This window comes from Plasmodium berghei (assembly GCF_900002375.2).
Source record: "Plasmodium berghei ANKA genome assembly, chromosome: 9".
NCBI lineage: Eukaryota > Apicomplexa > Aconoidasida > Haemosporida > Plasmodiidae > Plasmodium > Plasmodium berghei.
In genome coordinates this window covers 767924-784697 of record NC_036167.2, presented here as the reverse complement: position 1 = coordinate 784697, position 16774 = coordinate 767924, and the positions used below count along the sequence as shown (strand labels likewise).

Below are 16774 nucleotides of genomic sequence, written 5' to 3'. Positions count from 1 at the left end.
TTAAATATAAACAATATATATTTTCGTAATATAGCATTAATTGGATGTGGAAATATTAAAGAAAAAATGCGAAGATTTTGAAAAAATAAAATATTTTCAAAGTTTTATAGTTTTAAAAAAAATTAAACATTTTCAAAATTTATAGTTTTAAGTAGCGATGGTTTGAAAAAATAAATATAAATTTATTGCACACCATTAAAAATTAATTAAAACAAAAAAAATGAGAATGCATATATACATTATTAAAAACACACATTTTCCAAATGAAATGTGTTTTCAGTTTTCTGATTTTTCCGATTCGTTATCTTCTCTAATATACAAAACGTTGTTGCACCTGTTAAGGGAAAAAATAAAATAATTAAAAAAGTAAAAAAACAGGACAAATGTTATATTTCCATTTAGTTTGTTTTTTCTTTTATTTTTACTATCCATTACCTTAAAAATATTTCTCCCAATGTTCCCTTGTATTCCCCTCGTATCCATTCTTCGGCACTTGTTAGTCTTATATTCATATAAGCATCAAATGATTTGAGATTTCCTAAAATTATATTTATAAACAATTGAAAAAAAATATATATATTAAAACCCTATCAAACAACAATACACATATATATACATGTACATGTGTGTTTCTTTTTATTATGAAACACAAATAATAAAAAGACCTTTTTAAGCATTTGACAATAAACTATAATATATATTGAAAATTTTGATAGTGTACAGAAAAGGCGTAATATATATATTTTTTAATTATACCTTTGTATTCCATCCCCCATTTTAATTTTATGATAACTCTATTTCCAACCAAACTATTTAGAAATGGCTTAGGGTTAAGAGGTGTAATTCTCTATAGAATAACAAAATGTAAAATTGTTCATATATATACAGTTATTTAAAATTTTTTTTTTTTTTTTTCCCCTTACCGATGACATAGCTTATAGAGAATAAAAAAATGAGAAAATAAAAGAAAAAGGAAAAGTTGCCTATAAAAGTACTTATATATGTATTTCTTAAATAATTTTTTCTATTTTGTATATATAATAACAAAATTGGAGATTATCATAAGATCATTAATATGTAAAATATAGTTTTAAATTATGATTTTTTTTCCTATCTATATAAATTATAATTTGTGTAAGCTTACTAATAATATTATTGTTACGTGTATATATAATAGTTATATTTTTTTATTCACTTTATTTGTATGCATTTGTTAAATTATCTCTTAAAGCTATGTAAAAAAAAAAAAAATAATAATAATACTAATATGGTTTACTAATCAAATAGGTAATAATATATGCCATACAATGCTATAAAAATTAATTAAATAGAAAAAATATAATTTTCATTATATTTTTGTTATTAAATATGTGATTTTATGTATCCAATATTGAAAGGGATACCATAAAAAAAAATAAATAAATAACGACAGCCTTAAACCAAATAGTTACAATAAAATAGTGAAATTGGGTTACCCATAAAATATACTAAATAAAAACCTGAGGTATATTTCAGTTAACTATTAATAATTATGCTTTAAATATTTATATGCAATTATTTGTTAATTTGTTAAATGTAATAAAAATAATATTATGTCATAAATGAAATTAACAAAAGGTAGGTTATATACAAATTATAAAACTTTATGTACATAATATACCAAATAATAGAAAAAGAGGAATTAATATATTTATATTAAATTAATTAAACTAATGTATAGAAAAAAATAAAAAAATATATATTAAAATAATATATAATACCATAAATATATAGAAAAATGAGCATTGGATAGCCATTATAAATATTATACATATTTTATCATTTCAAAATATAAATATATTTAGTAATATATGTGTATATATATTTATTTATGGCAATTTAAAAAAGCTGAATCCACAAAAAGATGATTACCAAAAGAAAAATAGTTGTTTATTATTTTAAAATATACTTCAAAAGAAAGCAATAACAAAGGCTGGATGATACATAGAATGTATAACATTATGATATTAATATATATTTATAAAATGGGATTAAAAATAAGATAAATTCTGTTAATATGATTAAATAAAAAACATTTTAGAACATTATAGTATATATCAAATATGATATTTTCTGAATCTCTGTATACTCAATATTGATATGAATATAATGTACTACCATATATGCATATATAAGGAATACATACTTGTTTATTTTCCTCTAAATTACATTAATTATTATAAACAAGATTGAAGCATCCTATGTCTCTATATTCCATAATTTTCTCCAAATATAAACATAACCATTTTTCCATTTCAATATAAGCATTTGTATGCCCTATACCCATTTGTTCATTTGATTTTATAACATCAATAAATTTATCTTTTTTTATAAGCATTCTATATGCTGCAACGAATTCACCAGTTCGATCCCTACCATGCCTACAATGAATAACAAAAATTGTATTTTTCAAAGTATTAAATTTATTGCTTAAATCGGTTACTCTTTCTATTAAGTTGTCACTGTCCCAGTTTAGTGTAGCTAGCTCTTTATCTCGTATCTAAAAATGGGGAAATAAATGGAGAAAATAAAATTGATAAACAACTTTGCCAAATATTTCGTAGCGTGTCACAGAAAAAATAAAAAATTTGATAACAGACATAGTTAGCTTGCCATTATAACAAACTATACAATTTTTTAATTCTTACTTTAGAGTCGATTTCGTAAGGGTTTATATGAGTTCCTAATAAATTATAATTCGTGATGTTAATATTATTTATATTGCACCTTTCAATAGTATAACAACAACCCTCCTAAAAATTAAAAAAAAATAATGTCCATAATGAAACAAACATGTTTTTCCGTATATATGGATATATTCTGTTTTTATATTTGTTAAAATGGGAGTAGACTAAATTACATAAGTAAATTATTATATCTTAATTTTTATTAATTACATATGAATTGTTTCTTAAAAAAGATATAATATTAAGATCCATTTTATCATTATATTCTAAGCTTGAACTTTCCATAACACGTTTAATTTCTTTTCTGAGCAATTCCTCCGAAAATGCACCTAAAAAAAGAAGTAAATATATTAAATTATTACAAATGGTTAAATGGATATGCACATAAGTTATCTTATTAGAATTAAGACATATTTATTTATTATTATTTTTTTTATTTACCATTAAATAAGGGCATATTACTTCTTAAGATAACATTTTTATTTCGAGGATTAACATCAACAATTACTAATCGGCTAGCTGTATAAAGATCAAAAAAAAAAAAAAAAATTATAAAATAGTTGTAACATAAGGGGATATGTAATTGTATGAATGTGTGATATATAAAGAAAAGTAGTTCATAAAAATGGCAAAAGAGCTTATTATAAAATTTTCATAATAAAACTTACGCTTAAAATTTGGATATTTATAGTTTACGCATTTATCATTTAAATCGTTGCAATTTAGTTTTAAATCTTCCGCTAAAAAAATATTAACAATAGTGAGTATGTTAATATACTACATTTACCGGTTTATATAAACTGATATTCATATTATTTGTTTGAATTCAAAATAGTAAATTCGTATAAAACTGTCTAAAAATAGTGTTTGTATATATATATATATATATGTAATGTGTTTGCTTACGTTCTTCAGTTAAGGCAAAATAAGAAATGATCAAACCGAAGCATGTAATCATTATTATGAATATGTAAATAAAACTTCGGTACTTTCTATAACTGCTCGAAACAATTTTTCCTGTACAAGTAAGGTTATTAAAAAAGGAAAATAAATAACAAAATAATATAGCAAAAATAAGCAAGCAAATAGTGGTATAATAAATAAATATCAATATATTAAACTATGTAATATTCTTAGTTTATAATTTTTTTTTATTATTACTATTAGTGTTTTCCATTTTAGAATTTTCTAAATCTTGTAACTGATTCCACATTATTGTGGATATCCTTCTATATATTTTGGCTTTTACAATTAATAACTCAAAAATAAATAACTTATTATACGTGTTTGTTGGTGTTATGTATGACTACTACTATTATTATTATTATGTATATATTAAAGAAAATAATGGTTATATATAATTACAGTTCTATAAATATTGGACGTAGAAACTTTTTATTTTATTATAATTTATTTTTAAACACAAAATGAATGAACAAATTATAACTAATGATAAACCAAAAAAAACAACAAAAATTTATAAATATACTTTTAAATGCTTATAATATTTCAATGGCGTATAAGTATATACTAATTATGTATGCAATAAATAGTACTATTTATTCTAATATGCACCTTTTACATTATTAAAAAAAACGAGAAAACAAAAACACTATCCTATTTATAGCTAAATAGGTTTGGTGAATTTTTCCATTGACCACCTGTTAAAATTCAAAGTGCATTTTCTTAGAATAATCCGATATATTATTATAAATAAAGTATACGATTTTTCTTTTTTTTATGAATATAATTTTTTACTATTTTATTATATTATTTACTTAATATATTAATAGTAACATTATTATAATATTGTTATGGTATAAAATATGTACTTAATAAATATTATATATATTTTTTTATGGCAATTCGATTAAATGTTAAATATATTTGTTTCCATTTCCCTGAATTTTCTTTAATGTATACTTAGTATGTATACGCATGAGGCGATTTATAATAAAGAAACAATTTTTAATGCCTACCCAAAACTTTAGTTAAATATATTAATTCATCAATGTATCATCATCAATATATAAGGACTTAATTTTTCCCCCAATGTTTAGAAGCATTAAATAAATAGAGTCTAAATAAATGAGAGGAAAAGAGGGATAAAAAAAAAAAGAGAAAAAAAAATTAACATGTATATAACTATACCAAAGAGTGTAAAACACCTGTTTAAAATAAATTCTAACAAAAAAACAATAGCCACCTTACAAAATTTGGTAACTTTAGTTAATAATTATATGCGTTTACATTTTTACATAAATGTAAAAAATATAACTTTTTGATGCATATAAATATGTTTACAACAAATTTTAAAGGTGTTTCATATATAAATATTAATGTATTATGAGTAATATAGGAAAGTGTATAAAAATTAATGCGTTTAATATATCAAAAAAAATAGCTAAAAAATGGTTTATATAATTATTATTTTATTATTACATAATTCCACCATTTAACATATATGTGGAAAAAATAGTATTTGTTTTGAAATTTTCCCCAACTTACAACTAATACATTTATTTTAAAAATTTTTTTTTTTTTCGTATTTTACAAGATGAACAAAAATATGTCATTTTTAAGTTTTATATATTTAATTGTAAGTTTATTCATTCTGTTTATTTTTTCATTTTGCAAAATGATTACATGCACACTTTAAAAAAAAAAAAGGAGTATAAAAGATGATTATTATACATATATATATATATATATAAATATCCATATATTCGTGGAATATTTTGTATGTAAATTTGTATGAGATGTATTATGGCACAATTCTCTTATTTCTATGTACATATATTTATGCATATGCTTAGGGGTTAATTATTTATTTGATGTTGATCCAAATCCACCTTCCCCCCTTGAGGTTTCATCTAATTCTGTAACTAACTCAAAGGATAAAGGCTCACCAGAAAAAGATACTATTTGTGCTAATTTATCATTTTTTTTAATTGTATATTCTTGATCACTTGTATTATCAAGAGCTAATATAATTTCACCTCTATATCCAGCATCTATTAATCCTATAGAATTGGCTAATCGTAATGGTGTTTTTGATATACTACTTCGTGGAAATAATAAAAAACTTGTATTCACAATTTCTGGTTCGTTATTATTTTCTATTTTTTTTTTATTATTAGAATCATTTTTATCAGATTTATAATAATAATTACATTTATATTGTAATGCTGTTGCTTTTATACCAAGTTTAACAAATGTTGTTGTTTTAGGTTTCAATATTTCATCCTTTATAATGAAAACATCTAATCCACTATCTCCTTCATGGTGAGTTTTATGGTTCTTGTACATTTCCCGAACTTCATCACTCAAACAGATAATTTTTAAATGCATTTTGTTCGTCTTTATATATAAATTAAGGATACACACTAATGTGAAAAGTTGTTTTTGTATGTATTGAAAATAAATTTCTTTAGTTAACTAATTTATGACTGTTAAATTTTTACACTATTTTTGAACATCTATATATATATTCCTACTCCTATATAATTTTAATATATCAATAGTTTGAAAAAAAAAAAAAATTATGTTTTCAATTATTTAGTAAATCATACTTGTGTTAATATGCATAAAATATATTTTGCGTAAAAAATGTATATTTAATAAATCTTCAAAAAAAATAATAATAATAAAACTTTGTATACTTAGTATCACATAATTTAAGCTTTTACTATTCCCCTTTCTAGTATTAAATGTAAATATTTATATATTGCACGAAATATCTTTTTTTTTTTAATGCAAAGAGTTATGCATATAATACTTTTTTCTCTCTTTCTCTCTTTTATACATTAAGGAAATATTAAAATAATTTCAGATGGATATTTATTTAATTGCAATGGAACTATTTACACATATATTAAAAAAATTTATGAAGAAACCAAATGAAGTAATAATTTTCATCTTATAAAATGATACCTTTTTTATCATCAAAATCGTTTTTGCAAAGTCGATGTGATGATATAATGAAGTTATGAAAAATTATGTGCCCATATTTTAATGTCTATGTGTAATATAGAAATTTTATTCTTAAAATTCAATTTAAGAAATATCACATTCTCTTTATATCATTTTTTTTTATTATACTAATTAGTATTTCCTTTCTATAAAAAGTATAAATATCATTGAGTATAATGAAGAGACAAATAGTGTAATGTTCATCTATTAAATAAAAATTATATATATATATATATAATATATATAATAATTTGAGGTAAATTGAAAAGCCTGGTTTAAATCTTTTGAGATATATCAATATATTTATTATATGAAAACCAAAGGTAAGTAAATAGTTTTCAGATGTTTTCCCTTGCAATAATTCTCATTAAAAATATGAAAAATAAATAAATAATAATGTTATTTATTTGTGTAATTTTTTTTTCCTGTGCTGTAAATTTAGCTAAATTGTATATATGGGTGTTATTTAAGGGATCTCTATAATTATTTTATGTTTTTCATATAAAAATCGTTTTTTCAATATTAACTAAAATATCGATAAACTATTGCAAATTTAAAATGGACTTACACCAATACCTACCTATATATTATTAAATCCACAAAAAATAAATATGGTTACACATTATTTGACTACAATCCGAATTACCAAAATGCATAATGAAAAGAATATTTTAGCATATTATAAGAATTTATATATGCACATACTCTGTCTTTCGTTATATTATAATTCCTTTTTAAGAATGACTGTTTTTTAATGAAAAGTTGTTATCAATAAATAAATTAAAATAAACTCCAAATTAAAATAAGCAAATTAAAAATGTGTGCATCGAATTAAAATACCTGAACAAGCAATATTTATTTTTTATATTAAAAAAAAAATGTCATTTTAGTTATATTTAAAAATATAGAAACAGCATAGTTGCATGTGTCTGTTAACACTTTGTGGAAAAAATAAAAATTTCGAAAATATAAAAAAATGGAGAAATCAAAATAATATGCATAAAATAGTATAGTAGCAACCGTTGTAGTCTTAAATTATGGGGACTGTCCAAAAAAAATATTTAAATTACAATATGTACATAATGTTTTTTTGATTATTTATATATTTTTACATGACCGCTAGCTGATAATCTTTATTTTATCGTATGAATAAATCAGGTAAAATGCAGTGTATATTTTTATAATTAAGCTTGTTGTTAGCTATATTGGGAATTTTTACAAATATATATATAAAGACACTAAAAAAATAAAATTATGTAACATTTAAATATATATATTTAATTTTTTTAATATTAATAAAAGTTTATATTTTGTGATAATAAGCAAATTTTTTAATTATTTTTAAGCATAATTTTTATAATTTTAAAATTGTTTGATTTCTCTTTTTCTGTAACAATAAAACTTATATTTTAAACCATTTTGAATTTTTTTAAAACTTCTAAAAGGATTTTTTGTTATTTTTAAAATGAGATCCTGTTACTCTCATAAAGGAGTTAGCCCTGGAAAACACCCCATTCGATCTATAAAATGTGATCAAATAGGTAATTCGTTAATTTACATATAATACAAGAATGTGAATGGGTACACAATTGTACATATAATATAGTTATTTATTTTTTGCCTATGTTTATTACTAATTCCATTATCCACGTTCCCCATATATGCTGTTAAACAAATATTAACTTTTATACTTATTCCTTTTATTTTATAGGGCAAGAAGATGTTCAATCAATAAACAATGGAGTATATACTGACTGCAGTTTGTGTGGAATAATTCATAAGGACCCACACAACCAAAAATTATACCCTTTACGAAAAGATCAATATAGAGATAATTCGAAATTTTAATTTTTTACAATTGGGTTTTACATATTTATATTTTATGATCAAAATATTTGTTTTTTTAAGTTTGTGTAAGCAGATATAATTTATTGGATGGTATGGTACAATAGGGATTAATACAAAAACAACAAGTAGAAAAACATTTGAAATAATTTAAGTTGGATTTTATATGTAAACATGTTAAAGATTAAATTTCGATGGATAAATATATTTCCATATTTATATATGCATGCATGGATCGCTTCAGCATTTCTTTCATGAGGCTGCAAATACTTTTTTCATATATTTTTTATTTTTTTTTCGTATAAAAAATATTTTATTTCTTTATAAGCTTGATTTTTTGAATTTACCACATTTTTCCAAAACTTATGAATTTATTATTGAGTTAAAAAAAAAAAATGTATATATATTAAAAAAGTGGGCACATAAAAAGTTTAAATATGAATACAAATAAAATAGAGGGGAATAAAATAGGAATGTCTTAACATGTTTTAATTGGTAATATACTTGAATTTGTAGACATAGATAAAGGAGAATATAGATATGTATTGGGTACATTATAATTTAGATTTTTTGTGCAACACAAAAATACATATTTTTATTTTGTGTTTTAACTCGTTTGGATTCTTCTGATTTTTCATGTATCAATTTTATACATATATCATTTTTATATTCTTCTTCAGAAAGTATTTTAAATTTTTGATATTTGTTAAGGCAGAATTTAACCCATAAATATAAAGTAAAAACATCAGTTATAAAATATATTAATCCATTTTTTTGTAATAGATGATAATATAGTGATAAACTTTCTATAGTTATTATTCTTCTTCTCCAATTTGGTTTTTTAAAATGTGGATCAGGAAAACAAAAAAACATTTTTTCAATTTGATTTTTTTTAATATAATTAGGTAGAAATTTCATTGCATTTGTTCTTATAACTGATATGTTATTATAATTTGGGAAATTATTTTTTCTATAAGTATTAATTTTTTCTCCAACATAATTAGTTATTTTATCTCTTATTTCTAAACCTAATATTAGTTTGTTATCAAAAACTTTACATAATTCAAAAAGTAGCCCCCCATAACCACATCCTATATCTAAAAAATTTACTTCAAAATTATTTGGTTTAATTTGAATTTTATTCTCGTAGCATATTGGATATTTATTTGTGTTTAAAAATAGTTTATCTGCATCCGTATTATTTTCGCTACTTTGTATATTATCATTTTTTTCTACTTTGGAAACTTGTTCCTCCTCATTTTTGCCCACATTTCCTAAATCCCTGAAATATAATGGATAATGTATTCCCCAATCCACATATTTATCATTTAACGGATATTTTATATAACTATCTGAAAGTGGGTTACAGTGTGCTCTTTGGCGATAAAATTTTTTACATGGGGTTTTATGTTTTTTCATTTTTGGATTAGAATAAATAAATATACATATTTGATATATATATTTTGTTAAGTTTTATTTAAATGCATTAATCGAAAAAAGGGATATTAGCAAATTATGTGATACTTAAGAAAATCAATAGCAAGGTAAATATAATACAAGTTATGTTTTCCCTGATATTTTATTTTTAATACATTTCTATTCCTTTATTTATGTCTTGTTATAATAAATGATGTAGATGCATTTATTTTGATACTTATTTTTTTTTCTCCCCAATAAATTGACACATATAGAACCAAATAAAATTTAAACAAATTTGATGTGAATATACTTTATTCAATATGCCTTTTTTAGGAAAACATTCACAAGTTTAAACAAATAAATATATTTGCAAATTACAATTATAATTTTTGATTTTTTAGAGAAATAATATAAAATATATATAGAAAAATTTTAATCATATAATATTTAAAATCGATACAATCAGTAATGTAGCAAAAAAAAAATATATATATATATATATATGCTTATTGTATAAATCGAAAAGTTAAATTATAAATAATTAGGTTAAACAACAATAGAAAAGCACATTTTAAAAACTATATATTTTCTTCATAAAAAATATCCATAAATATGTTAATATATAAATACATGGCGTTTTAAGTTAATTTTTTGTGTATATATTACAAATTTGGTTATTTTGTAAAAACAATAAATATATAACATAAATTAAATGAAGCACAATCATATTTGTAATTAGAAAAAATTATTTCCTTACATGTATGTATCAAACAAGATGTGTTTTCTATGACTATATTGTATATACATGTAATGTCAACTGTTGGAATAAATTTGCTTCCTTTAATTACAAATAAACGACAGATCAAATAACAAAGCCTAGAAGATATATTAGTGTATAGTATATTAATTTGTCATAATTGAAAAAAAAAAGAAAAAGATTTCCTGAAAATTTTATTTAAAAAATTTAAGAATATAAATAAAAATGAAAACATAATAATAGGTACATAAAGATATAAAAATAATTTGATAATAATTATAACAAAATTTATATTATAAATATTATGGTTATACAAAATAATTCTTTACTATATATGAGCATCCAATTTAATATATCACATTTATATTTCACTAATTTTGTGTAAATTTATCAAATTGGATAATATATTATTATAGGGAATAATAAATTTTAAAAAAAAAAAAAAAAAAAGACGAAATACAAGCAGTTTGAAGGTTATATATTTTTTGATAGCAACATTATTTTTAAATAAAATGTTAAAGCATGAAGAAAAATTTACTTATTCAAATATTTTATATTTTTATTATTTAGCTTCATAACTATCACTCAAGTATTTTATTTAAATATGGCAAGTTAATGTATATATATATATTTATTTATTTATATTTGTTTATAACATCAATGTAAGCAAAATGATGAAAAGGATATTTATATTTTTTATTTTCTTCATTTTTTTATTTAATATTCGATTTACAATACCTCGAAAAATATGTAGTGTTGTACAGTTTGGAAATCATACATTATTGACGAACAAGAATAGTAATAAAATATACAAACATAAAGTATGTGGAAAATTATAAAACATAATAAATATGTTATATAAAAATAGTGTGTTTATTTTTTATAATATTAAGAAAATTATATTTTTTCATTTTTTATTTTGTTCAATTTTATTAGGTGGTTGGTGTAATAGACCCTTTTGATAAAAATAATGTTTTGTGGATGCGAAAAAAGAGAAACAAAAAATTTAATTTAAATATATTTAAAAAATTATATGATAAATTTTACTGTAATATTAATGATTATGTTGATTTCCCAAATGAAGATGAATTTATGTTTCGTATTTTTCATATAAACTTAAAGGTTTGTCTTTTAAAAAAAAAAATGATAATAATAATACAATAATTAAGAAAATATGTATAATACATACATATAAAAAAATACACATGTTTCAATTAAACATATTTTATATACCATACTAGAATTTAAATAGTGATTTCATTTATTTTCCATTTTTATAGAATACTATAAAATATATGTTAAAATATAAAATCGTAAGTGGAACTATAAAGAATGGCCCAAATAATGATAATAATATTTTATGCTTAAAAGAAAGGAGTAAGTTATATCGATTTTTGAATAATGTTAATATTTAACTAAATTTACTTTAAAAATGTAAATAATAATAAGTAAATCCTAACTAAATGAATATAAATATGCAATCCTTATAAGTATGGAGGGAAAACAACTATAAAAAAGGTGAAAACCCCAAATTGCAACACTTTATCAAATTCAATTTTTCATTAATTTAATTTTATTATTTTTTTCAGCATTTACTATTATTTTATATTTGTATATTTATTTTTTGGTTAATTACCGTTTGTTTATTTATTTTTAATTTTTTTTTTTGTATTTTCTAATCCTTATTTGTATTATTATGCAATCTATTAAATCGATTATACATATATAATACTGTTATATATATTTTTTTTTAATTAACACGATAATAAACACGCCAATATTATATCATATTATATAATGAAAAAGGGAAAAAATAGCAAAATTTGTTTTTTTACTATTTTATTAATTATTTTTTTATTACAATTCAAGGGAATTTATTTTATGGGGAAATAAGCCTTTATATTATGCATCATTTTTTTGTTTTTATATTTATTTTTTTTTAAATTAGTCGTTAAAATAGTAAACATAAAATTGAAAGTCTATTGTATAATGATATTATTTATAAAATGATAAATATTTTTTTTGTTTATATATTTTTATATTTTTTTGCGTGTAACATCAATGCAAAGTATTTCTATCCCCAAAATGAAATACTAAAAGTCACTTCCAATAATATCCAAAGTGTATTTGAATTAAATGAGTATTGGCTTATCAAATTGTAATTCTCAAAACATAAAAATAATTGAATTGTGCAATCATGCTTGTTTGTCTTTATATTTTAGCACATCCGTTTTATTTCAAGTTATTTATTTATTTGTGATAAATATGTTTACATATATATTAAACTCCATACTAAGGAGGGTTGTTGTCTTTCTCATATTCATAAAAATTTTCCTTAATTTGTTATTTTTTTTTATTCTTATTTGGGATATTATCAATGAAGCTATGCACCTCATTGTGTGCATTGCAAACGTATTTGGAATAAAATCACAAATTTAAGATATGATGTTCAAAATGAAAATAAAAAAAAAATTTATTTTGGAGAAGTAAGTTTAAAATATTAGAAATTCATCTATACTCACCCTTTATATAAATATTATTCCTTTTATGTGATATATATTTTTATTTATTCATATATATACTTAATCCTGATATTGTTGAAAATTGTAACTTTTTTTAGGTAAATTGTGACAATACAAATGAACGAGCTATATGTGATAAATACAAGGTTTCAAATGTCCCTCAATTAAAATTGTAAAATAAATGAATATTATATGTATATATAAATATCCTTATAATTGTATAGTCAATTACTTTTTCTTTATATATCTTCTCATTTAATTCTTTTAGATTTAAAGGAAACGAATTAATCTCAACTTTTTCAAATGATGTAAATAACGTATCGATTTTAAAAAAATGGCTATATTACGCAACGACGTAAATACAATTTAAAAAAAAAAATAATAATATACTGCCATACCTGCCCATTTAAATGTATAATTTTCTTTCTTTCCATATATACATTTTTCCCCATTTTGTTTATACCCTCTTTTAAAACAGTCCAATATTTCATGATATATATTCTGAAGAGGAACTAAACAACTACAAAACAAACGACAGTTTATTTCTGACCTGTTCAGAAAATTTAAATGTTAGAGAAAAAAAAAATATAAACAATTATATTAACAAGCAATATTTTTTAAGGATGTAAACATATTGTTTTATTTTTAATTACACCAAAAAATATATTAGGACAATTTAATCAAGGTCGCTAAACTATATTTCGAAGAAAACTATTTTCTCAACATTAAGAATCAAGTTATATAGAAAATAAAGAATTTAATAAAGTCATATATATATATATATATATATATATATATATTCATTGATATATATGAGCATATAAACAAAGGTGTGTGCTTTTTTTGTTGTATTTTCTATGTTTAGGAATTATGCACCAAGTTAAGCATCAAAAATACCAGTTTGCATGTTCAGGGTGCGCATGATAATTTTGTTTCTAATATTAATCAAATGGTGAGAAAAAAAAAGATATAATTAATTGAAGTTTGGAATATTTTATGTTTGATTCCTTTATTAGTTATAGCTATTTTAATTGCCACATTTTATTTTATATAATTAATAATATGTGTGCTATAATATATACATTTTTGCAGAATTTTGAAGAGTTAAAACATTTTGTTAATAAAAATAGGTTTCCCTTAGTAAGCAAAATAGATCACTATAGTTTTTTTAACATAAGGAGTAGCGGTAATACAACTCCATAATAAATATATATGTTCATATTTTTTATTATCCCCTAAAATTGGATACTTACTAATTTATATTATAATTTCAGGAAATAATTTGATATTACTTTTAATTGACTTTCAAAATGAACCTGATAAATATATTTTTCAATTTACTCAATTTGCCAAAAGGTATGTCAATTTAAAGAATTCACAATTTCGAAAGTCTAAATATATTTTTCCACATTTCATATATTTCTCCTTAAATGGATAAATTGTTATTTTTTTTTTTTAAGGCATATAAATTTGAAGGAATACATATTTTCCTATATAGATGGAAAATATTATGAAGAAGTAATCACAAAAAAGTGAAAAATATTGATAAAATGAAAAGAATATATAATATTGCATTAAAAATATGTATATAATTTTATATGCAAATATGTTAACAAATGTTTGTACACATATTGTAGTGTAAATTATCTTTTTTACTTTTCATTTCTAAAAAAGAACTTAGAATTGTATGGCGCCGATTCAAACAAATTTCCTCAAATAATTGTATTTAGCAAAAACCCTCGTGTAAGTTTTGTCTTTTTATTTATATTATTTTGTTTTGTATTACGGGTTTTATATTTTTATATATTTTTTTAATAGGAATATTATTTTGAGGACTATTTCGATATTGACCATATACAAAACATAATTGGTAAATGATATGAAAATGATAAGCATATCGAGCTAAAAAAAATATAAGGGTTAAAAGCTATAGAATATATATATATATATATATATATTTTTTTTTTTTGACAGACGACATAGAAAACAAAAGAATTAAACCTAAAGTGGAGGAATTCACTAAAATGGCCATGTTATTAACTTGCACACATTTTAATAATTCACCACATTTTAATAATTCACCACATGCATATACCTTTTGATTTTTTATACAGATTAATGGCAAAAATCAAGAAACAAATAAATTATATTATCGACAAATCGTTTCGAACCGATTTTAAATCATTCATAGGATTTATATGTGCACTTATTATGGTAAAAATACTGAACAATCATTTTTTGAAAGTTTTTCTTATCTATATAATATTTGCTAATTACAAAACATTACTATTTTTTTTTTTTTTATAGATTGCCTTTACACTAGTTCTTGTATTTCATACAATGTATTCTTTTGTGAAAAAGCCTGAATCACAATATAAAATGGATGCAAAAAAAAAAATAGATAAAAGATTTGAAACTCGATAAATGGTATAAAAAATTGTTTTTCATAATATAAATAAAATTTTACGTTATTTTATAGAGTGATTAAAATGGCATTATTTTTTTTAAGCTTTTTATTTTATTATTATTATTATTGTTAATTATACATTTTTATTTTATCAATTTTATGTCCTTAGACTTTTCATATGAACAACTAAATTATGTTACATTATTTTGTAGATCTCTAAATATACATTTTTTTTTACACATTCTAAAATAAAAAAATCATTATTTTTTAAAATATGATGTATAATACAAATTCATGATTGTCTCTCTTTCTCTATATTATCAGCACACACACATGTTGGTGAAATTTTCATTTGATTTGAAAAAAAATATCATGAAATATAATAGGAAAATGTCAAACGCTATAAATTAATTTTTCCTAAATATTTTCACTTAATAATATATATATATTCCCATTTTTCATTTCTTAATTATTACATATAATATATTACAAATAACGGTAATAATTAGTAAACTTATTATATATATATTTTTTTTGTTTATATAGATAAATATTTTATTTTAACATTTTAAAAAATTGTAGTGTTTAAAATAAAATTTAAGTCTCTTTTTTTTTTTAATTACAAAATACCATTAGTTTAGAAAAAAAAAAAAAATATGCATGTATATATTATTATGCATTCCCACACTTTGCTTTCCATATAATAAGTAAATATTTAATTTGTGTCACAACTATTATATATGCATAAAACAAAAAAAAAATAAACACATTGTTAAGGATATTATATCTTATGATATATTTAAACACGAGAATTGAAATGCTATTCTAAAAAAAACTCATATTAATAAAAAAAAATGAAAAAAGAAAAAAAAAGTATAACAAAATATTTATAATACGCATTTTTTAATATATGTTTTTTATTTGAGGTGAAATTGATTTTTCTGAATAAATAGAGGGAATAAAAATATTGGCTATATTTGTTTGTAATATAATAAATATTATTATATCACTTCAAATTTATATACTATTACACATATATATGTAATTATAGTAAACTATCATGGGTATATCTACATATATTTACATCTATATTTAATAAGAAATATTTTCAGTCACGCTTGTATTT

General features: G+C 20.6%; 7 protein-coding genes across 7 annotated transcripts; 3 read left to right on the top strand and 4 right to left on the bottom strand.

The window, feature by feature from the left end:
- Positions 1 to 276: 276 nt before the first annotated feature.
- On the bottom strand, positions 277 to 932 carry PBANKA_0921500 (small nuclear ribonucleoprotein F, putative; the record flags this gene model as incomplete). Its single annotated transcript, XM_034564804.1, has 4 exons — positions 277 to 334; positions 436 to 538; positions 757 to 847; positions 924 to 932. 4 exons carry the CDS (start codon positions 930 to 932, stop codon positions 277 to 279), a joined length of 261 nt encoding a protein of 86 aa, XP_034421565.1.
- A 1277-nt stretch (positions 933 to 2209) lies between these two features.
- Positions 2210 to 3939, bottom strand: PBANKA_0921400 (protein phosphatase, putative; the record flags this gene model as incomplete). Its single annotated transcript, XM_034564803.1, has 7 exons — positions 2210 to 2539; positions 2688 to 2792; positions 2937 to 3055; positions 3168 to 3245; positions 3395 to 3466; positions 3633 to 3743; positions 3888 to 3939. 7 exons carry the CDS (start codon positions 3937 to 3939, stop codon positions 2210 to 2212), a joined length of 867 nt encoding a protein of 288 aa, XP_034421564.1.
- A 1610-nt stretch (positions 3940 to 5549) lies between these two features.
- PBANKA_0921300 (deoxyuridine 5'-triphosphate nucleotidohydrolase, putative) lies at positions 5550 to 6077 on the bottom strand (the record flags this gene model as incomplete). The annotated part of the gene is made up of 1 exon (XM_034564802.1): positions 5550 to 6077. One exon carries the CDS (start codon positions 6075 to 6077, stop codon positions 5550 to 5552), a length of 528 nt encoding a protein of 175 aa, XP_034421563.1.
- A 2086-nt stretch (positions 6078 to 8163) lies between these two features.
- Positions 8164 to 8546, top strand: PBANKA_0921200 (conserved Plasmodium protein, unknown function; the record flags this gene model as incomplete). Its single annotated transcript, XM_034564801.1, has 2 exons — positions 8164 to 8239; positions 8410 to 8546. 2 exons carry the CDS (start codon positions 8164 to 8166, stop codon positions 8544 to 8546), a joined length of 213 nt encoding a protein of 70 aa, XP_034421562.1.
- Positions 8547 to 9104: 558 nt separating this feature from the next.
- On the bottom strand, positions 9105 to 9962 carry PBANKA_0921100 (tRNA (guanine-N(7)-)-methyltransferase, putative; the record flags this gene model as incomplete). The annotated part of the gene is made up of 1 exon (XM_034564800.1): positions 9105 to 9962. One exon carries the CDS (start codon positions 9960 to 9962, stop codon positions 9105 to 9107), a length of 858 nt encoding a protein of 285 aa, XP_034421561.1.
- A 1428-nt stretch (positions 9963 to 11390) lies between these two features.
- Positions 11391 to 12134, top strand: PBANKA_0921000 (conserved Plasmodium protein, unknown function; the record flags this gene model as incomplete). The annotated part of the gene is made up of 3 exons (XM_034564799.1): positions 11391 to 11540; positions 11656 to 11841; positions 12000 to 12134. The coding sequence occupies 3 exons, from the start codon at positions 11391 to 11393 to the stop codon at positions 12132 to 12134; spliced, it is 471 nt and encodes a 156-aa protein (XP_034421560.1).
- A 591-nt stretch (positions 12135 to 12725) lies between these two features.
- On the top strand, positions 12726 to 15665 carry PBANKA_0920900 (protein disulfide-isomerase, putative; the record flags this gene model as incomplete). The annotated part of the gene is made up of 15 exons (XM_034564798.1): positions 12726 to 12877; positions 13103 to 13205; positions 13340 to 13413; positions 13510 to 13596; positions 13720 to 13810; positions 13912 to 13977; positions 14107 to 14193; positions 14334 to 14427; positions 14516 to 14597; positions 14702 to 14759; positions 14916 to 14984; positions 15060 to 15111; positions 15216 to 15273; positions 15356 to 15455; positions 15549 to 15665. The coding sequence occupies 15 exons, from the start codon at positions 12726 to 12728 to the stop codon at positions 15663 to 15665; spliced, it is 1290 nt and encodes a 429-aa protein (XP_034421559.1).
- Between the last annotated feature and the right edge of the window lie 1109 nt (positions 15666 to 16774).